This window comes from Neoarius graeffei, chromosome 5 (assembly GCF_027579695.1).
Source record: "Neoarius graeffei isolate fNeoGra1 chromosome 5, fNeoGra1.pri, whole genome shotgun sequence".
In the NCBI taxonomy this organism is placed as follows: domain Eukaryota; kingdom Metazoa; phylum Chordata; class Actinopteri; order Siluriformes; family Ariidae; genus Neoarius; species Neoarius graeffei.
This window is the reverse complement of record NC_083573.1, coordinates 79,668,910-79,690,540: the sequence shown is the minus strand read 5'-3', so window position 1 is coordinate 79,690,540 and position 21,631 is coordinate 79,668,910. Positions and strand designations below refer to the sequence as shown.

Sequence of the window (21,631 nt, the reverse complement as noted above, 5' to 3'; positions counted from 1 at the left end):
AAAAGTGATAATGAAGTGGCTCGGGGAAGAAAACATTGATATTTTGGGTCCATGGCCAGGAAACTCTCCAGATCTTAATCCCAGCGAGAACCTGTGGTCAGTCCTCAAAAAGCGGGTGGACAAACAAAAACTCAAAAATTGTGATAAACTTCCAAGCACTGATTATGCAAGAATGGGTTGCCATCAGTCAGGATTTGGCCCAGAAGCTGATATCCAGCATGCCAGGGCGAATTGCAGGAGTCTTGAAAAAGAAGGGTTAACACTAAGTATTGACTCTTTGCTCTAAACTTGATGTATTTGTCAATAAAAGCCTTTGGAACTTATGAAATGCTTATAATTGTACTTCAGGACACCATAGAAACATCTGACAAAAAGATCTAAAAACACTGAAGCAGCAAACTTTGCGAAAACCAAAATTTGTGTCAGTCTCAAAACTTTTGGCCCCGATTGTACTTGTACTTCCTCTGTTCTGGAGTTTGTAGTGAAACATGTAGAAATAATGAAAAACTAGTCAGTATTTTATTTTTTAATTAAAACACATACAAATGTCCTAATTTAGTGCGTGCTAAGGAAGACAGAAATAAACAATCTGCATTATTATTATTATTATTATTATTATAACCAGACCATATTGAAAATGTATTTCAAATATAAACATTTCTTCTTACTCAGATGGTGAAAGACGCCTGTGTCATGCTTAACCCAGTGTTTTGGGAAACATACAGGGATTTTCTACTGGCTTCTATCTATAGCAATCAACACCAGACCACATTATCCCTTGGTCACTTTCCATTATTTTAGCAGATAATTACAAAGGGCTTTTTTTTTCCCCTCATGTGCACAGCACTTATGTGGCTACGTTTCAGCATGTAACCACAATGTTGGAATTTTTGGGTTGAATTTCTGGGTAGTGTCTGAAGAAGGGCGTGTACGGTAGATTTTCTCGTGGCTGACTCAGAACCTCTTTCCCAACCTGAGGTCGGATTTAAACGTTCAGTCTTTCTGGTGAGACCAAGTCATATCTAAAAGTGTGCCGTGTCAACTCCGGGCATGGTAACGTGAACAGTCACTGGTGCGTTATAATCACATTCTGTGGTTGAAGTCCTGCTGATCGATGGCCTGAGGGAATTTTATTGCACACAAGCCCTGTTCGCTTTGTGCTGCCAAGGTGTCAGTATCATGGAGATCTGACTGAGACATCTGCTGGGTTTAATAAGAGGGTGTGACTACCAGGTCCTGGCTATTCTCCTTTTGAGCCAGCTCAAGCTGGAAACGGTTCATTCGAAGCTCATGGAGTGTCAAAATGTTCTTTCCACTTGCAAATCATACAAACCAGATGGCTCGGTAAGAGCTAAAACTTGGACGATAAGGATATTTACTTGGTGACAAACAAATTTTGAAATAGAAAATCTCTGCGCAAGTGTTCCTTACTGATGAAGACTGGAATTACAAGAACATGGCTTGAATTTCCTGCCAGTGTACTTCCTGTTTGCGTAGGTTTTTTTCCCTTTTTCCCTCTGATTTTCAGCTCCATGGCTGCTTTTTTTTTTCCACAGCTGGAGTGAAAGCACGCTGCTTCCTCACTTTATATCGGAAGAATGGACAATAATTGCAACAAGCCAAGAATTCAGCAGCCTTTTAGCTGCTCACTGCTGTCTGAAATGACCATGACCACACTTTCCCTCCCATCTTTAGTAGCTGGAGAGTCATAAAGATGTACGATGTTGAATGGACGATTCTTGTCTGTTTTTACTCCTGCATTCCTGCTCGGCGGCTCGGCCTTTCGGAGGAAGAACGAATAATGGGTCCAGGTCAAAGTTGACTTCCTGTGTGTCAATTAATCAGCTTTTGACATGAGCAAAAATGCTGTCATGCTGTAATAGCCACTTGTCTTGTTGGAACGACTGGGAGGGAAGGAATAAAAAGAAATATGAAACATTCCAATGCTCTCATTTCTTTTCCTGAAAACAGTACCTCGCTCAAGACATTTATGTCACAAAGCCAAGCTTTCAGTGCTTTCTGTGAACTGAGAATGCAAGTAGCTTGCCTTTAATCAACGGACGTTTTTAGTATTCAGGGCATAAAATGTTTTATTCACCCAGGGTGATTAAAAAAGAAGAAAGAAAGAAAGAAAGAAAGAAAGAAAGAAAGAAAGAAAGAAAGAAAGAAAGAAAAAGGTAGCGTTGAAGAAAAATATCATAAGCTGTGTTTCATAATTCTACAAAAATTGCACATGAATCTGTCTTTGCGTGAACTATGGTCATGCAAAAAAAAAAAAACCCTGCAGCTGCTGTAACAGTGATTACGAATGGAAGCCTACGATATCCAGAGTGCACGGCTGTTTTTTCTCCTGTGGATGGAAAGAAAACAGCAGCAGAATGAACAGATTTAACATTTAACATACACTCTTTCATTTACCTCAAGGAACTGTTTCTTTTTCCGCTGTGATGTTTGACGAAACTTTCATTTCTGAATCTCTCCAAACGGCTCGTGAGTATCTTTTGTGTCCGTATTTATATTTAGTGTATCTACACTACCGTCCAAAAATTTGGGGTGACCCAGACAATTTTGTGTTTCCCATGAAAAGTCACACTTTTATTTACCACCATAAGTTGTAAAATGAATAGAAAATATAGTAAAAGACATTTTTCTGGCCATTTTGAGCATTTAATCGACCCCACAAATGTGATGCTCCAGAAACTCAATCTGCTCAAAGGAAGGTCAGTTTTATAGCTTCTCTAAAGAGCTCAACTGTTTTCAGCTGTGCTAACATGATTGTACAAGGGTTTTCTAATCATCCATTAGCCTTCTGAGGCAATGAGCAAACACATTGTACCATTAGAACACTGGAGTGAGAGTTGCTGGAAATGGGCCTCTATACACCTATGGAGATATTGCACCAAAAACCACACATTTGCAGCTAGAATAGTCATTTACTGCATTAGCAATGTATAGAGTGTATTTCTGATTAGTTTAAAATGATCTTCATTGAGGGCGGCATGGTGGTGTAGTGGTTAGCGCTGTCGCCTCGCAGCAAGAAGGTCCTGGGTTCGAGCCCCGGGGCCGGTGAGGGCCTCTCTGTGTGGAGTTTGCATGTTGTCCGCGTGGGTTTCCTCCGGGTGCTCCGGTTTCCCCCACAGTCCAAAGACATGCAGGTTAGGTTAACTGGTGACTCTAAATTGACCGTAGGTGTGAATGGTTGTCTGTGTCTATGTGTCAGCCCTGTGATGACCTGGCGACTTGTCCAGGGTGTACCCCGCCTTTCGCCCGTAGTCAGCTGGGATAGGCTCCAGCTTGCCTGCGACCCTGTAGAAGGATAAAGCGGCTACAGATAATGAGATGAGATGAGATCTTCATTGAAAAGAACAGTGCTTTTCTTTCAAAAATAAGGACATTTCAAAGTGACCCCAAACTTTTGAACGGTAGTGTACATACATTATATCACTAAAACACGACAGATGGTCCTAAAGTTATTCCCTGTGTCCGAAATCACCTGCTGCTCACTATATAGTGGACTATCTAGTGAGGTCGCCATTTTGTAGTGCTGTCCGAATGTATAGTGAGAATTATATAGCCTATATAGCGCACTCAAAGTATCCCACAATGCATCACGAAAAGTAGTGTACAACCGATGGTCACTAAAGCCAGTATCTCACTGGGCTGCGACAGCTTGCGACAAATTGCGAACGTAATTCGCGAGAGAGTTTCAAAAGTGTCTTGAAACATTCGCGGGGCTTCTCAATTTCCTCGCATGAGTTGCAAAGTGTCGCTCCTTCGTCGCTGAAATTTTGAACATGTTCAAAAAATTCGTGCGACAAAATTTCTCTCAAAATAGCCGCAAATGCGTCGCTGGTGTCGCAAAGCCGCCACGAACCCTTCTCAAGTCAGTTTCCGTGAGACAGGAAGTGTGAGTGTATCTCACTGGGCTGCGACAGCCTGCGACTAGTTGGAGACACAACAATTGCGATAAAATATGCGAATATCAATTCAGTGTGATTCCAAGTGAAAATTCGCATATTTTATCGCAATTGTTGTGTCTCCAACTAGTCGCAGGCTGTCGCAGCCCAGTGAGATACTACACTAACCAAGCAATATATCCCATCATGCATTCTGGTTGCGCTGAAAGAAATCAAATCAGGAGTGTCCAAAAGTGTTTTTTCATTTTACCAATGAGCTCACTATATTGTCCTCTATATAGTAATTCCCTAGATAGTGAGTAGGGAGTAGTGAACGAGTGAGTGATCTCGGACACAGGGATTATCTATTTTTTAAAAAAAAAAGACGTTTCCATCACTAATTCTTTACACTTCAACTTTATCAGTAGATGCCTGGTGGTGCAGTGGTTCGTGCTTTTGCCTTACAGCAAGAAGCTTCCGGGTTTAAACCTCATGGCTGACGGGGGCCTTTCTGTGTGGAGTTTGTCTACACTATTATTAGCTCATCTGGATGACGGGCGATGAACTTATGCCATCATGTGTTGTCTGGTGTCCACGTGGCATCGTCCACATTTCACGAAAATCAATTCTTCACCGATTTTTATTCTTTTTGGCAGGAAGGTGGCTCTGCCTGGGGTGCATATGGCTTCTACCCAAATTTGCATAATTGCAATTAATAATGAAGATATGGAGTAATTAAGCCTTACTGAGCAGTTCAACAAAAATCGCTTCTTCTTGGTCAATTCCTCAACGTTTTGGATTCTTTCTGGCAAATAGGTCGGTATTCCTAGGGTGTGTACAGCTTCTATATATAACTTGTATATAGTGTATATAGCTTGCAACATTTATTGCCCACGGTGGCCCACTTTAGATCGTTCCTTCTGGACTAGACGGGGCCAGAGTGAGCTAAGCCGTCATTGACGGTCTCGTTACACATACAGGACACTTTTTCAATGGAATAAAAACGTGTTCTATTCCCTTCTAGCGGGTTTCATTCATTTGGTTTGATAGCATGCAGTATCGTTTCCATATCGCTTATCCTACGTGTATTACGTCACTCTACCTAATGGAGAATGAGCGTTGAATATGGTTTGCGATATTGCATGGTCGTCAAGACAACATGATGTCACACGTCGGAGATGTAAAACTTCCGCGCTAGTGAGCGACTGTGACAATTTGTAAACAAACATGGACGCCAGGTTTGCTTCGTTAAATACAGAAGATTCTGAGAGAATTTTGAAGGAGAAAGACGTGTTGAACACCCGAAAGGAATGTGTATGTATAGTAATAATAATATTGGCTGGCTTTTTTTCGTGGTATATCAGATATACTCGTCTCCGTTTCGTTCAATATCATGCTAGTTGAATGGAATATATCTGATATACCACTCAACGCCAGCCAATATTATTGAAATGTACCTCCTAGGGCTCATTATTGGACCTTGAGGTGACTATTACCCCTTTTTCACCAAATCAGTTCCAGGGCTGGTTCGGGGCCAGTGCTGGTGCTGGTTCACAACTCGTTCAACTTGCGAGCCAGCTGAGAACCAGTTTGCTTTTCCATAGCTCGCGGTGCTAAGGGAAGACATGTCATTACGTCGCTGTATACGTCAGTTACGTCGCTGTATACGTCATTACGTCACTGTATACGTTAGTTATGTCGCTACGTTTGCATAAACCTTGGCGCGAATATCGAAGCAAAAACAACACGGAAGAAGCAGCAGCAGCAACAACAACAACAATAATAATAATAATGGATGACTTCGCGTTTGTACAGCTGCTGCTTCTCGTCGCTTAAAAATCGCGATCTTTCGCGGTCTTGTTATTGTTGTTGGTCTTAACAACTCCGCCCCCCCGCTGACGTAAGCGGTTCTTTCCTCTGGCCCAGCAGAGAGTTGGTGCTAGCCTGGAACCGTTTTTTCTGGCCCCAGAGCCAGTTCTTTGTCAGTGGAAACAGAAAACCTGGTTCCAAACTAAGCACTGGCCCCGAACCAGCCCTGGAACTGCTTTGGTGGAAAAGGGGCACCTGTGTGCCTTCTTAAGGCAAAAAAGGTACATATATGTTCCCAAGTGGTATATAAAGGATACAAATAAGTACCTTAGAAGGTACTGCTCCAGTGACAAGCCATTGTATCTCTAAAGGCACAATAAGAGTGTAAACTTTTCTTGGAACTGGATGGAAAGCCCCACACAGCCAGAGAAACAGTAAACAGCGAGTGTGTTATCCTCCCAGAGTTCAAGGCTGCAGCCATAAAATACTAAGTGAATTTTATTTCGAGTCCTCAAAACAGGACACAGTGATTCCAAAGCTCTGTTGAAGAAGTCTTGTAATCGGCATGAATCAGACGCGACACAATCCAAGCAGTGACTAATTTCTGAATTGTGCAGCTGAATTAGAAGGCAATCTGGCAGATAGCTTGTCCAAGGTCAGTTCAGTGAAGATCTAAAGAGCAGAACCCAACAAACATTCCAATCATGGCCAACACATGCCAGTCATCTGCTCCAGACTCGGTCCTAACCTGCATCAGGAAGCACTGATGTGGACAGATGTGCTGGTGGCCGATACCGAGCTGCAGCATGTGGCCAAAGAGTGCAGTCCCGACTTTAAAAAATGAACTCCGAATGCCTCTTCAAAGAAACTGAAATATCAAAAAGATACATCGCTGCTGTAAATACATCTGGAAATATTTCATCCAATGAAGATAATATTTGCATATGTTAAAGCCGTGGCATCCTCATGGTTCGTAAGATGTGCTCATAACATTAATCTGGCTGTGAAACTTGACACATGTGTACTCCAGGTGTTTATGATCTCCATGGTGTGTGTTTTCGAAGCTTTGAAACACTTCTCACTTTTATTCAGCAGATGTGAAGAACGAGCCAGTTCTCAGATTGAGCCAAAGAGCACCGCTGTTTCAGATTCAATAACAAGACATCAGAAAAGACACAGTAGAGACGTGTCACACTCTTCCACGCTGGACGCACAGAAAGGACCTAATGAATGAAATGGTTTGCATATGTTTCGATAGAGAGCGTGACTGGTGGACTGGTGGACTTGCTCAACATACCGGCTGGCAAAGGATCAAACGAGAGACGCGTCCTCCCCTGTTAAGTAAGCGCGCTTCCTAATCCTGACAAGCTGAGGGATCGAGTCCAAACATCAACCCCATAATAAAACATACGAAAATGACAGTGATTCCATCGACGAATACAGAGATCCGACATTAGAGTACTCGAGTGGATCTTTTCAGCTTCTTACTATATTTAATTCTAATCAAAGCGTATAGTTTGATGCCATTCACATTATTATTATTGCAAGTTGCTTCACCACTACTACCACCGTATGACACATTCAGAGCAACATCCTGAAAAACAAAACCATGTGACTTCATCAGGAGTCACAGGGCAAAAACACAAACAGCCAATGAATCACGGAACTTAGTTCTATCAATATACCGTACACACACACACACACACACACACATACAAAAAAAAAACTTTGCAGCTCAAGGCTGGATTCTGTCCTAATCCTTTCACACACGACAAACATGGAGCACAGAAAGTGACTCAGTGGACTATAATTAGCGGGCAAGATTTTCTCTGTAGGTATTTTCTCTGTAGGTATTTTCTCTTCGACTGTAATATTGCAAAAAACTAATATGTGTTGCATACGTTCTTCACAATGCCATTAACAGTGCAAGAAAAACAAAAACAAAGACTCCCAGGATCTATACAGGCTCCACTCTGAGGCCAGGTTTGTATTTGATTGTAACTATGCGTGCACATACTGTACGCAAGACGCCAGCTGTGCATATGAGCCGAGCTTTTATTGTACACACGCAAAAAAATGGATGCAACATGTGTGCACAGTGTAATACCAACAAAAATAACAGGGTTGTTGTTTATTGGCACAGATGCCTTGATTCGATTCGGATTCAGATTCACAAGCTAATGATTCGATTCAATCTGATGCGATTCGATATCAATTCAATTGGAATGCGATATGAAAAATGATTACACATACGGGACACTTTTTCGGGGCGGCACGGTGGTGTAGTGGTTAGCGCTGTCGCCTCACAGCAAGAAGGTCCGGGTTCGAGCCCCGTGGCCGGCGAGGGCCTTTCTGTGCGGAGTTTGCATGTTCTCCCCGTGTCCGTGTGGGTTTCCTCCGGGTGCTCCGGTTTCCCCCACAGTCCAAAGACATGCAGGTTAGGTTAACTGGTGACTCTAAATTGACCGTAGGTGTGAATGTGAGTGTGAATGGTTGTCTGTGTCTATGTGTCAGCCCTGTGATGACCTGGCGACTTGTCCAGGGTGTACCCCGCCTTTCGCCCGTAGTCAGCTGGGATAGGCTCCAGCTTGCCTGCGACCCTGTAGAACAGGATAAGCGGCTACAGATAATGAGATGAGATGAGATGAGATACTTTTTCAATGGAATAAAAACGTGTTCTATTCCCTTCTAGCGGGTTTCATTCACTTGGTTTGATAGCATGCAATATTGTTAGCATGTCGCTTATCCTACGTGTATTACGTCACTCTACCCAATGAAGAATGAGTGTTGAATATGGTTTATGATATTGCATGGTTGTCAAGACAACATGATATCACACGTAGGAGACGTAAAACGTCTGCACTAGCGAGCAACTGTGACAATCTGTAAACGAACATGGCTGCCAGGTTTGCTTCGTTAAACAGGGAAGAGTTTGAGAGAATTTTGAAAGAGAAAGATGCGTTGAACACCTGAAAGGAATGTGTATATTAATAATCTCATCTCATTATCTCTAGCCGCTTTATCCTGTTCTACAGGGTCGCAGGCGAGCTGGAGCCTATCCCAGCTGACTATGGGTGAAAGGCGGGGTACACCCTGGACAAGTCGCCAGGTCATCACAGGGCTGACACATAGACACAGACAACCATTCACACTCACATTCACACCTACGGTCAATTTAGAGTCACCAGTTAACCTAACCTGCATGTCTTTGGACTGTGGGGGAAACCGGAGCACCCGGAGGAAACCCACGCGGACACGGGGAGAACATGCAAACTCCGCACAGAAAGGCCCTCGCCGGCCACGGGGCTCGAACCCGGACCTTCTTGCTGTGAGGAGACAGCGCTAACCACTACACCACCGTGCCATCCCCTATATTAATGATAAAAATAATAATAATAATAATAATAATAATAATGGCTTTTTTTTGTATATCAGATATACTCATCTTTGACTCATTCAGTATCATGCTAGCTGAATGGAATATATCTGATATACTACTCAACGCCAGCCAATATTATTTATTATTATACATACAGGCCAATTTTTCCATGGAATGAAAACATGTATTCTATTCCCTTCTAGTGGGTTTATTGATGCCATGCAATATTATTATCATATTGCTTATCCTCCGTGTTTTATGCCACTCTCGCCAATGGAGAATGGGCATGCAATATTGTTATAAAATTGCATGTTGTCAAGACAACACGACATCACACATCAGAGCTCATGCGAGGATCCAATGACAAAACCTTTCTGCTGCGCATGCGCACAATCATTTCTTTGTCGGCCGGGTAAGAGAGAGACGACGGGGTTAATCCAGTGCTAGATTTAAGCACAAAATAAATAAACTGAAAACTGAAACTAAAGACGCGCTGAACAACCGAAAAGCTACCAAAACTTCATTATATATTCTTCATGCATATTTACAAGAGAAAAACATACCAACGGACATCGAAAAACTGGAAAAGAGACACGTCGGACATGTAAAACTTCCCCGCTCGCGAGTGACTGTGACAGTTTGTGCACAAACATGGCCGTGAGGTTTGCTTTGTTGAAAGTGGAAGATTTAGAGAGAATTTTGAAAGAGAAAAACGCGCTGAACACCCGAGGCTACCAAAACTTCACTGGATATTCTTCACACATATTTACAAAAGAAAAACATACCAACGGACATCGAAAAACTGGAAAAGAGAGCAATAGTGGAAATATTGTCAAAGTTGGACTTGGAGGTGAGGAAAAGTGACGGAGACTTTTACAAGAGGACTTCACTCAGCAAAGCCCTTTTGTTTTGAACAACTGCAATGTAACAATTAACTACGACCAAAAGTAACTGTGAACTTGAACTGTCAACCTCTATACAGCTTGTATACTACCGTTCAAAGGTTTGGGGTCACTTTGAAATTTCCTTATTTTTGAAAGAAAAGCACTGTTCTTTTCAATGAAGATCACTTTAAACTAATCAGAAATCCACTCTATACATTGCTAATGTGGTAAATGACTATTCTAGCTGCAAATGTCTGGTTTTTGGTGCAATATCTCCATAGGTGTATAGAGGCCCATTTCCAGCAACTCTCACTCCAGTGTTCTAATGGTACAATGTGTTTGCTCATTGCCTCAGAAGGCTAATGGATGATTAGAAAACCCTTGTACAATCATGTTAGCACAGCTGAAAACAGTTGAGCTCTTTAGAGAAGCTATACAACTGACCTTCCTTTGAGCAGATTGAGTTTCTGGAGCATCACATTTGTGGAGTCGATTAAATGCTCAAAATGGCCAGAGAAATGTCTTGACTATATTTTCTATTCATTTTACAACGTCATCTCATCTCATTATCTCTAGCCGCTTTATCCTGTTCTACAGGGTCACAGGCAAGCTGGAGCCTATCCCAGCTGACTACGGGCGAAAGGCGGGGTACACCCTGGACAAGTCGCCAAGTCATCACAGGGCTGACACATAGACACAGACAACCATTCACACCTACGGTCAATTTAGAGTCACCAGTTAACCTAACCTGCATGTCTTTGGACTGTGGGGGAAACCAGAGCACCCGGAGGAAACCCACGCAGACACGGGGAGAACATGCAAACTCCGCACAGAAAGGCCTTCGCCGGCCACGGGGCTCGAACCCAGACCTTCTTGCTGTGAGGCGACAGCACTAACCACTGCACCACCGTGCCGCCTATTTTACAACTTATGGTGGTAAATAAAAGTGTGACTTTTCATGGAAAACACAAAATTGTCTGGGTGACCCCAAACTTTTGAACGGTAGTGTATATAAGTTGGGTTGTTGTTCAGGCTTTTTGCACTCGTACTATTTTGACTTTGACTGTGCACATGTACACTGGATTGGCAAAACATTGAATTACATTTGATCAGAATCAGCATTCAATATTGGTAAGTTACCCCCCCTGTTCTTAACTTTTTGTAAAATCTATAATTGTTCTATTGAATGTGTATGTATAATAATAATAATAATAATAATAATAATAATAATAATAATGGCTTTTTTCGTGGTATATCAGCTATATTCCATTCAGCTAGCATGATATTGAACTTGTCTTTGATTCGTTCAGTATCATGCTAGCTGAATGGAATATATCTGAGAGACCACTCAAAGCTAGCCAATATTATTTAAACGATATAGCAAAAGTTATTCGAGAGACTGATATCTCAAGGGCAGGACTAGTAATCATGTGTAATATGAGTCAGAGCTTGTCTATTTCATAATCTGGCTTTGTTTAATCATAGTAGAAATGCATATTAGCCTAAAAGATCAATCCACAAATTTTAAAATCCACAGATTGATATAAAATTGTACAAATTAAAAAAAAAAAAAAAGATTAACCAAAAAAAAAAAAATCCCAACAACTGAAGTTTTTGTACATAAATAATGGGATCAGTGTATTAAAATGACTAATTTAAATGACTATAATGTGGGAAATAGGGCCCAACTATTATATTGATCACGTACAAACAAATCTATCGTGATTTAATAAGATCGTGAATTCAAATCCTGATGATGTCATCTGTGCTTGGGAACAAACTCTACCACACTATCAATGACACTGATGACACTACTGGTATCTGTGAGCTTCAAGTATGTAGAAGAGAGCAGATAGCACTTCTCTGAAAGTGTGTTACGTTGCCCTGTGATGAAGCATGAGCAGCGGTGTGAAAAGATGTGATTGGCTGACTTCATGTGACTTGAAGGAAGCTTATGTTGGCCCTCAGTCTCTCTGGTTTGGTAGCTGTTGTATTGTTGTATAATGGGGAGAGCTGACTGGTGGGAGGGAATTGGCAGGTGACCAAAATTGGGGAGAAAATAAGAGAAAAGAAATAACATTGTTTGAACACGTTAATGGTTTGGATCTTTTCGAACAGTAAATACCTTTAAATGTAGACTCAAAGTGTGTGATTTGAGACATCACCACATCAGTGGCATCAAGTGTAACACTGGCTTTATATTATATTCCTCATTCTTGTAACGACACACATTCTGCTATCAGTTTCACTGCAGTTACTGGGGAAAAAAACATAATAATGACTGATGAAGATGGTTTTAGATGAATAAGCAAATAATACGTTAAGACTTATCGGGGAAACTTTATGAGCACTGAAAACTTTTCATTCGTCTGTGGTTATTTCCTCCTTCAGTTGCATCATACAAAAAATCGCCCACATAGTCAAGCTCTACAATACATGAACAATAAATTGTTCTTGCATATAACACTTGATTATGAACCAAAAAAAAACCTTTTTAAAATTAGATTTTATATGCATTATATATGTACAGGGAGGCACGGTGGTGTAGTGGTTAGCGCTGTCGCCTCACAGCAAGAAGGTCCGGGTTCGAGCCCCGTGGTCAATGAGGGCCTTTCTGTGCGGAGTTTGCATGTTCTCCCCGTGTCCGTGTGGGTTTCCTCCGGGTGCTCTGGTTTCCCCCACAGTCCAAAGACATGCAGGTTAGGTTAACTGGTGACTCTAAATTGACCGTAGGTGTGAATGTGAGTGTGAATGGTTGTCTGTGTCTATGTGTCAGCCCTGTGATGACCTGGCGACTTGTCCAGGGTGTACCCCGCCTTTCGCCCGTAGTCAGCTGGGATAGGCTCCAGCTTTCCCGTGACCCTGTAGAACAGGATAAAGCAGCTAGAGATAATGAGATGAGACATATGTACATACAGTACTGTGCAAAAGTCTTCGCCCCCCTATTTTTTTCATACAAACTTTGTTATAGATTTCTATTTTATGACTTCTACATTATGGAGTCAGTACAAAAACATTTTAGAGTCCAAACATTCATCTCATCTCATTATCTCTAGCTGCTTTATCCTGTTCTACAGGGTCACAGGCAAGCTGGAGCCTATCCCAGCTGACTACGGGCGAAAGGCGGGGTACACCCTGGACAAGTCGCCAGGTCATCACAGGGCTGACACATAGACACAGACAACCATTCACACTCACATTCACACCTACGGTCAATTTAGAGTCACCAGTTAACCTAACCTGCATGTCTTTGGACTGTGGGGGAAACCGGAGCACCCGGAGGAAACCCACGCGGACACGGGGAGAACATGCAAACTCCGCACAGAAAGGCCCTCGCCGGCCACGGGGCTCGAACCCGGACCTTCTTGTTGTGAGGCGACAGCGCTAACCACTACACCACCGTGCTGCCCCAAACATTCATTTAGCACAAAATTAAATGTTACAGGAAAAAAAAGTTTGTACCTGAGCAGCATATTCCATAAGAGAGCACTTTTCAGATTAAAATAGAAAACGTAATGAAGGCTGCTGGGTTTTGGTGCAAAATGAAGAAGCGAGTGTGAGAGTCAAAGTGTCCAGAAGAACTGTGGCTGGTTCTGTAAGATGCTCAGTAAAACCTACAGCTCATTTCCTTATCAAACTGCACTCACTGTACCTCAGACTACTATTTTTTTAAAGCAAAGGGACGTCTCACACCAAATATTCACTTTGTTTCATTTATTATGGCTTACTGCTGTTTATAGTATTTTTTTAATGTTGAAACATTTAATTTCATTATTTTAAGCCATTTTTGGTCTACATGTTGTTTTGTTTTGTTTATTGCACATACAAGAACAAAATTGGCTTAACAAAATATAACAAATACAAGATTAGATTAGATTAGATTAGATTAGATTAGATTAGATTAGATTAGATTAGATTAGATCAAACTTTATTGATCCCTTTGGGAGGGTTCCCTCAGGGAAATTAAGAAAGACATGCAGTGGGGGCCTGAAACCTGATGGCTTTTTCAAGGGTCTCCCCTTGTTAAAATAAAAATGACACTGTGACCAAGACTTTTGTACAGTACTGTTTTATTTATATATATATATATCTGGTGTAAGTGTTTGTCATAAATGTCTCATCTTGCACATCCATAATGCTGCTGTGTATGTGTCTAATATGTAAATAAATATGTTACTTTTGAGTATGGGCCTGTGATTTTCCTGACACACACACACACACACACACACACACACACACACACACACACACACATATATATATATATATATATATATATATATATATATATATATATATATATGTGTGTGTGTACAGGTAGTCGGCAACTTACGACCTATGCGACTTACGACCGATTGACTTTATGACCGTCTGGTTATGACTGGCAAGTGTTTCCCAGCTGAGCTAGCTGAGCGTACGACAGTTTCCGCCCCAGCTCCAGGCACATGCGCAGTCTCTCTTGCGCTCCCTCGCGCACTCCGTCATACAGTTTCCGCCCCAGCTCCTGGTTTATGAAACGAGCAAATCCTCCCGCCAGCCCGAGCGCTGCAACAGCTGATGATGACGTAGACGACCCACAGCCAAGCACCAGCGATGCCAGCGGTCACTAAATTTTGTATTTTGCTATGTTTTACATTTGTATTTTGGTATGTTTCAAACTAAAATGTTTTCTATTTTTCACACCTGTATTTCATATTTTTTGTTTTGCACATATTAAACGAATTGTACTGTACGCAGTGTGGTATGCAGTGTTTGACTTAAACCAAATAATGAGCCAAGGTAATGAAATAAGAAAATGTTGATAAACGTCACATCCATAATGGAATTTCGTCACATCCATAACGCTGACTTTTCCTTCCGAAACTCTGCATGAAATACAAAATATTTTAAACAAAGATTTTTTAATATTCACCTTGGACCCCTCTATCAAATGGATATCTCCATTTCGACATTAGGTTTACAATTTCACAGAGTTTGATAAAAATGTACAGTCACCCAAGAAAAGTGATACTTTTTCTGTCACATCCATAACGCATCTTTTATTGGCATTTTCTGGCATGCCCTAGATGTACTATGGGAATTGTTCTTGTTCTATCACTTCTCCAGTATGGTACAGCCTTAAAATATGCAACACCTGTTTAAATACTGGGAGACAATAAAACATGCACTGGGTCATTTGTTGCCATTTTGAGTTCAAGTGTCAGGTCCATAACGCTGGAATTGCTCTAAAATAAGACTTTAAGATGATTACAATATCATTACACATCACAATATACTTACGTTCATTTAACATAGGCCGACTTACGACCAGATCGGTTTACGACCGGTCAGTCGTAACCAAACGCAGTCGTAAGTCGACGACTACCTCTATATATATAGATATATATAGATATAGACACACACACAGACACATACACACACAGACACACACACACACACACACACACACATACATATATATATATATATATATATATATATATATATATATATATATATATATATACACAGGGTTAGTCAAAATTATATTACCACTTAAATGGTAGTTATTCACAAAACATCCTTCATATGTGCAAGATGATTTACAGGACGGTCTCAATCTGTTCGAGCAACAGTACCGTTTAAAGCCCGGACACACATTTCACGGTCATGGCGCACCAACCCTGTATATTTACAGACAGCGTCATATTGATACTGAGTGTGTGCAGGCACTGAGACACTGCAGGTCAATATAAGTTCAGATGTCCCATCCATAATGCTGGAATTAACCTTATCCATTATTAAGGAAGAGGGGATTAAAACAGCAGAATAATACGACATCTCTGCCAATAAATAGTGTTTAGAGATGGGGGGGGTTAACCAAGAAAGAGACAAACTTCGATCAGCAAAGATATGAATGAGATACAGGGGTTTTTTACTTCTCTTTTGTCATGCAAATACTCCAGAAGTCCCTTTTCCTAGACTTTCCAGAATGTCTATACTCAGTTTCATCGTATAGTAAAAGCACTTCTGTTAAAAAAAAAAAAGATAAACTGTATTATTATAAAATATGTTGTTCTTTATGGATGTTCTGTGCAGAAAATAAAGAAATGTCTAAAGGCAATCCTGTATCGGGTCTTACTCTGACAAATGAATATCACTCTTTTTTTTTAACTTTCACATTTCCCCAGGTCTGTACATTGTATTTCAGTAGTGAGTGTCTTTAAACTGCATATCTGTCATCCATCCTACAGCTACTCAAGAACCCTGAGATACTATAAACGTACATTATTTCTGCTGTGAGCTCTATGAAGAATTAAAGCTGTTTCGTCGAGAGTGCCTCTCAGTGCCACCTCTCCCCACCCCCTCGGGTCGCGAATCTCACAAGGAAGCTTAAATCGGTTACAGATGCTCGCTCCGGGGGAAAAAAAGAGCACTTCAAATAGGTAAAGCATGACCAGACAGATGTGCATGAAACCTCTGGACAGCTTGGTGTAGAAAAGTCTGAAATCTGGAGCAATAATTTGAAGAAAGAAAAATAAAGAATTCCTTCCTTGGGCATCTTCATAGGTTTACTTTGTAGGTTGTGTCGGGTTAATATCAACCGAGTTCGGAGTAATTAAATGTCACGGCACTGAAAATATGGAATAAATCTGAGTAAACACTGTCAGACTATGATCAGATGAAGTGAAATATCAGAGATCACACACATGCTAGTGAATACCAGGTGGCCTAGGTGTTATTTTTAATGCACTTTGATGAAATGACTGAACACAGAAATGTGCAAGAAATAGCTCTCGGGCAGATATTTACGCTAACACTTTGCCAAAGTGCCATTTGCTTCACAACAGTATGCAAAACAAATACAAACAAGGAAAGCCAAATGGAAACAGAAGCAAAATGTCAACTGAGGCCAGGATCAGGGTGAGAACTCTTCTTCACTGTGACAACAAGGTGTGTGTACACCTTCTCTCTCAGAAAGACTTTTCCTTTGTCTTTGGGGTAGGACTTTCAAGAGTACACATTTTGTAACTTTAAAATACAATAAAATAACAAAAAAATGACAATAAAACAGAATACTCTACATAAAGTTACAGAACATGTGAACAAAGCAATCCCATGCTGCCTTCATGTGCTTCACGGATTCTTCAGTTTCGCAATTGTGATACTAATTAACATCCTTCCGATATTCCAAGTGCACCTAGTTATCCAGCACCTTGAAGTAATTTGGTATCTTTCTGACATGACGGAATACTGTAAAAAAAAATAAAATTATAAAAGGACATAATGCAACCATCATATGTGTAGATGTAAAATATGATGCATAATCCGCATCCAGGCTGGACAAACTGATCAGGCGGGCCGGCTCTGTGGTCGGCATGAAGCTGGACTCTCTGGTGACGATGGCAGAAAAGAGGACAATGGACAAACTACTGAACATCATGGACGATGCCAATCACCTTCATGAGCAACCAGAGGAGCCTGTTTAGTGACAGAATGCTCCTTCCCAAGTGCAGGACTAACAGACTTAAAGTGCATATCACGGGTAAATTCAGGAGCAAGATCAATGTAATTCTCCTATTTTATATTAAACTTTTGGTCAAATATCTGTCACATTTTGCATTTTGCGCAATTTTTTTACCTTGCGCAATACCAGAAAAATTCAGTTGAAATCAAGCCATTTGAGGTGAATTGGTCCGCCTCTGAAAAAACTTGGCATTTGGATTTCCCGGCAAACATTGATTTTCGTGACGTCGCGTGCGGGACACCTCCCTCTGAATCCTACGTCAGCGCTGGTTTGTTTATGAGAAAACGACCTGGTGGTTTTCTGCATATTTCTTCAACGTTATCGCGTAATTATTAAAATGGTTAACAGATGTATCGTAGGAGGGTGTAGCAACACCGATCTTGATGGGATTAGTACTCATCGTTTCCCAAAAGACCGGACAACGAGAGAGAAATGGGAGCGCTTGGTCTACACAGGCTGTGCACTGAAACCATGCAAAGCTCTCGCAGCCTGCTGGCGCTTCCGCAGGTGACGTCACGAATCTGGCTCCAGACTCCCTTGGGATTTTTCCAGATGCGTTTTGTTGTTTTATTTTTTTCTGCTGTAGACAGATGGCCTTGTGCAAAACTACCCTTCTGGATGAGTGTGTAAAGGGACATACACTACCGTTCAAAAGTTTGGGGTCACTTTGAAATTTCCTTATTTTTGAAAGAAAAGCACTGTTCTTTTCAATGAAGATCACTTTAAACTAATCAGAAATCCACTCTATACATTGCTAATGTGGTAAATGACTATTCTAGCTGCAAATGTCTGGTTTTTGGTGCAATATCTCCATAGGTGTATAGAGGCCCATTTCCAGCAACTCTCACTCCAGTGTTCTAATGGTACAATGTGTTTGCTCATTGCCTCAGAAGGCTAATGGATGATTAGAAAACCCTTGTACAATCATGTTAGCACAGCTGAAAACAGTTTAGCTCTTTAGAGAAGCTATAAAACTGACCTTCCTTTGAGCAGATTGAGTTTCCGGAGCATCACATTTGTGGGGTCGATTAAATGCTCAAAATGGCCAGAAAAATGTCTTGACTATATTTTCTATTCATTTTACAACTTATGGTGGTAAATAAAAGTGTGACTTTTCATGGAAAACACAAAATTGTCTGGGTCACCCCAAACTTTTGAACGGTAGTGTACTTTCATATTTAAAAAAAAAAAATGAAATTGGTCCAGAATGTGCACTTTAAAAACTCCTCATCATCCTCTCTGACGGCGGGAGGAGGGGTAAGAGCAGGACAGAGGACGGGACGGGACGGGACGGGACGGGATGGGAAGGAGCAGTAGCTGAGCCGAGCCGAGCCGAGCCTGACAAAAAGAAATACTGGAAAATGTGCAATATAATGTGCAATAACTTTCCTGCTGGACTTTTTTCCCCCTCATATCTTATTCTTTTTTTTTATATTTGTGAATGTAAATATTTAATTTAATTTAACGAGACGTTTTCTTTATTTTCTATTCTCTGTTTAGACTGTAATGATGCTGCTGGAATTTTAATTTCCCAGAGGGATCAATAAAGTTCAATCTAATGATGATGATGATGATGATGATACAGAATGACCTCAGGAATGATAAAATGTCAGGGGTGGCTAAGGGTCTGTAAAATATTTCTGAACTTTAAGAATGCTGTGTAATCACGACTTGAAGCTGCATTCATGCTCAGCTTTTAAACTCACAATGACAATAATTCCAAGAGCACGTGAAGGCAGCATGAGGTTGTGAGTATTCCAGGCTGTTGCAGTTGTTATTGACAGCCTGGCTGAGTGCAGATGTTTTCGAACACAAAACAACTCAGTTTGATGATGTTATGGTGTGAGTTTAATGCTGTGTAGTTGGAGATCTGCCCTCAGTGTGTAATGCTGGACTTTTTCAGCTGTGTGTGTGAAACTGCACGACGGAATAACGGACACACACACACAGAAACCCCGCCATCACACACTTTATATCTCATAGAAATAACTCTAATGAAAGCATATTCCATCCTGACTGTGTGCTGTGTTCAGTTCCGTCGTGCTGGAAGTGAAATGTAACAAATCACTCAGGATCGGAAATGTTTCCCAAACGGAAACTAAGTATCACACACAAAGCGCCTGTGTTACAAGTTTATCCTGCTTCGCACAAAGTGACAAAACACAACTTTATGATTTAAAAAGCCCTAAAGCAGACTTACCCTGAGTATAAACGAAAGCGCAGAAGTTGCAGGAGAGAAGCAAAATGATTATCTGACAACACACACGCATCTTACTGAAGTCCTGAAGTGCATGGTGAAGTCAAACGCAAACGAGACGCTGTCGGTGTGAGCAGCTCCATGAGAACATCTCACCCGGCCAGACAACTCCACATCAGCGTGTTTGCGGCTTTTTCTTCCGTGCCACACACACACACACACACACACCGCCTACAAGAGATGGGCTGGCCCGGAGTGCGCATGCGCATTGGTTCTAACTCTGGGTAGTAGTAGTAATAATAATAATAATAATACATAGATGCTGGAGTACTAGTTTAACATGCTGTTTAGTGCTGTAGTATACTGTCTGGGATGCAACGAGTTATTTCCTTGTCATAATAATATATAGAATACATAGATGTTGGAGTATTAGTTTAACATACTGTTTAGTGTTGTAGTATCCTGTTTAGGATGCCAATAGTCGTTTTCTTGGTGGCATAATACATAAATGTTGGAGGCACTTTAACATGCTGTTTAGTACTGTAGTATACTGTCTGGGATGCAACTAGTTTTTTTCTTGCTGTAATAATACATAGATGCTGGAGTACGAGTTTAACATGCTGTTTAGTGCTGTAGTATACTGTCTGGGATGCAACTAGTTGTTTGCTTGGTGTAATAATACATAGGTGCTGGAGTACTAGTTTAACATGCTGTTTAGTGCTGTAGTATACTGTCTGGGATGCAACTAGTTGTTTGCTTGGTGTAATAATACATAGGTGCTGGAGTACGAGTTTAACATGCTGTTTAGTGCTGTAGTATACTGTCTGGGATGCAACTAGTTGTTTGCTTGGTGTAATAATACATAGATGCTGGAGTACTAGTTTAACATGCTGTTTAGTGCTGTAGTATACTGTCTGGGATGCAACTAGTTGTTTGCTTGGTGTAATAATACATGGATGCTGGAGTACTAGTTTAACATGCTGTTTAGTGCTGTAGTATACTGTCTGGGATGCAACTAGTTGTTTGCTTGGTGTAATAATACATAGATGTTGGAGTACTAGTTTAACATGCTGTTGAGTGCTGTAGTATACTGCCTGGGATGTCATTAGTTGTTTTCTTGGTGTAATAATACATGGATGCTGGAGTACTAGTTTAACATGCTGTTTAGTGCTGTAGTATACTGTCTGGGATGCAACTAGTTGTTTGCTTGGTGTAATAATACATGGATGCTGGAGTACTAGTTTAACATGCTGTTTAGTGGTGTAGTATACTGCCTGGGATGCAACTAGTTGTTTGCTTGGTGTAATAATACATAAGAGCTGGAGTACTAGCTTAACATGCTGTTTAGTGGTGTAGTATACTGTCTGGGATGCAACTAGTTGTTTGCTTGGTGTAATAATACATAGATGCTGGAGTACTCGTTTAATATGCTGTTTAATGCTGTAGTATACTGTCTGGGATGCAACTAGTTGGTTGCATGGTGTAATAGCACATAGATGTTCGAGTACTAGTTTAACATGCTGCTTAGTGCTGTAGTATACTGTCTGGGATGCAACTCGTTGTTTGCTTGGTGTAATAATACATAGATGCTGGAGTACTAGTTTAACATGCTGTTTAGTGCTGTAGTATACTGTCTGGGATGCAACTCGTTTGCTTGGTGTAATAACACATAGATGCTGGAGTACTAGTTTAACATGCTGTTTAATGCTGCAGTATACTGTCTGGGTTGCAACTAGTTGTTTGCTTGGTGTAATAATACATAGATGCTGGAGTACTAGTTTAACATGCTGTTTAGTGCTGTAGTATACTGTCTGGGATGCAACTAGTTGTTTGCTTGGTGTAATAACACATAGATGCTGGAGTACTAGTTTAACATGCTGTTTAGTGTTGTAGTATACTGTCTGGGATGCAACTAGTTGTTTGCTTGGTGTAATAACACATAGATGCTGGAGTACTAGT

At 41.0% G+C, this 21,631-nt stretch overlaps 1 protein-coding gene across 2 annotated transcripts in view; it reads right to left on the bottom strand.

Annotated features, from left to right (window-relative positions):
- The window catches only part of reck (reversion-inducing-cysteine-rich protein with kazal motifs), a 193,917-nt gene extending 174,033 nt beyond the window's left edge, over positions 1 to 19,884 (bottom strand). The window contains exon 1 of one of the 2 annotated variants that reach the window (XM_060922458.1): positions 19,676 to 19,884. In XM_060922458.1, the coding sequence (XP_060778441.1) occupies positions 19,676 to 19,745 (70 nt within the window). In that variant the 5' untranslated portion in view covers positions 19,746 to 19,884. The remainder of the gene's footprint in view (positions 1 to 19,675) is intronic. The other variant, XM_060922457.1, reaches the window with a different exon arrangement.
- Between the last annotated feature and the right edge of the window lie 1,747 nt (positions 19,885 to 21,631).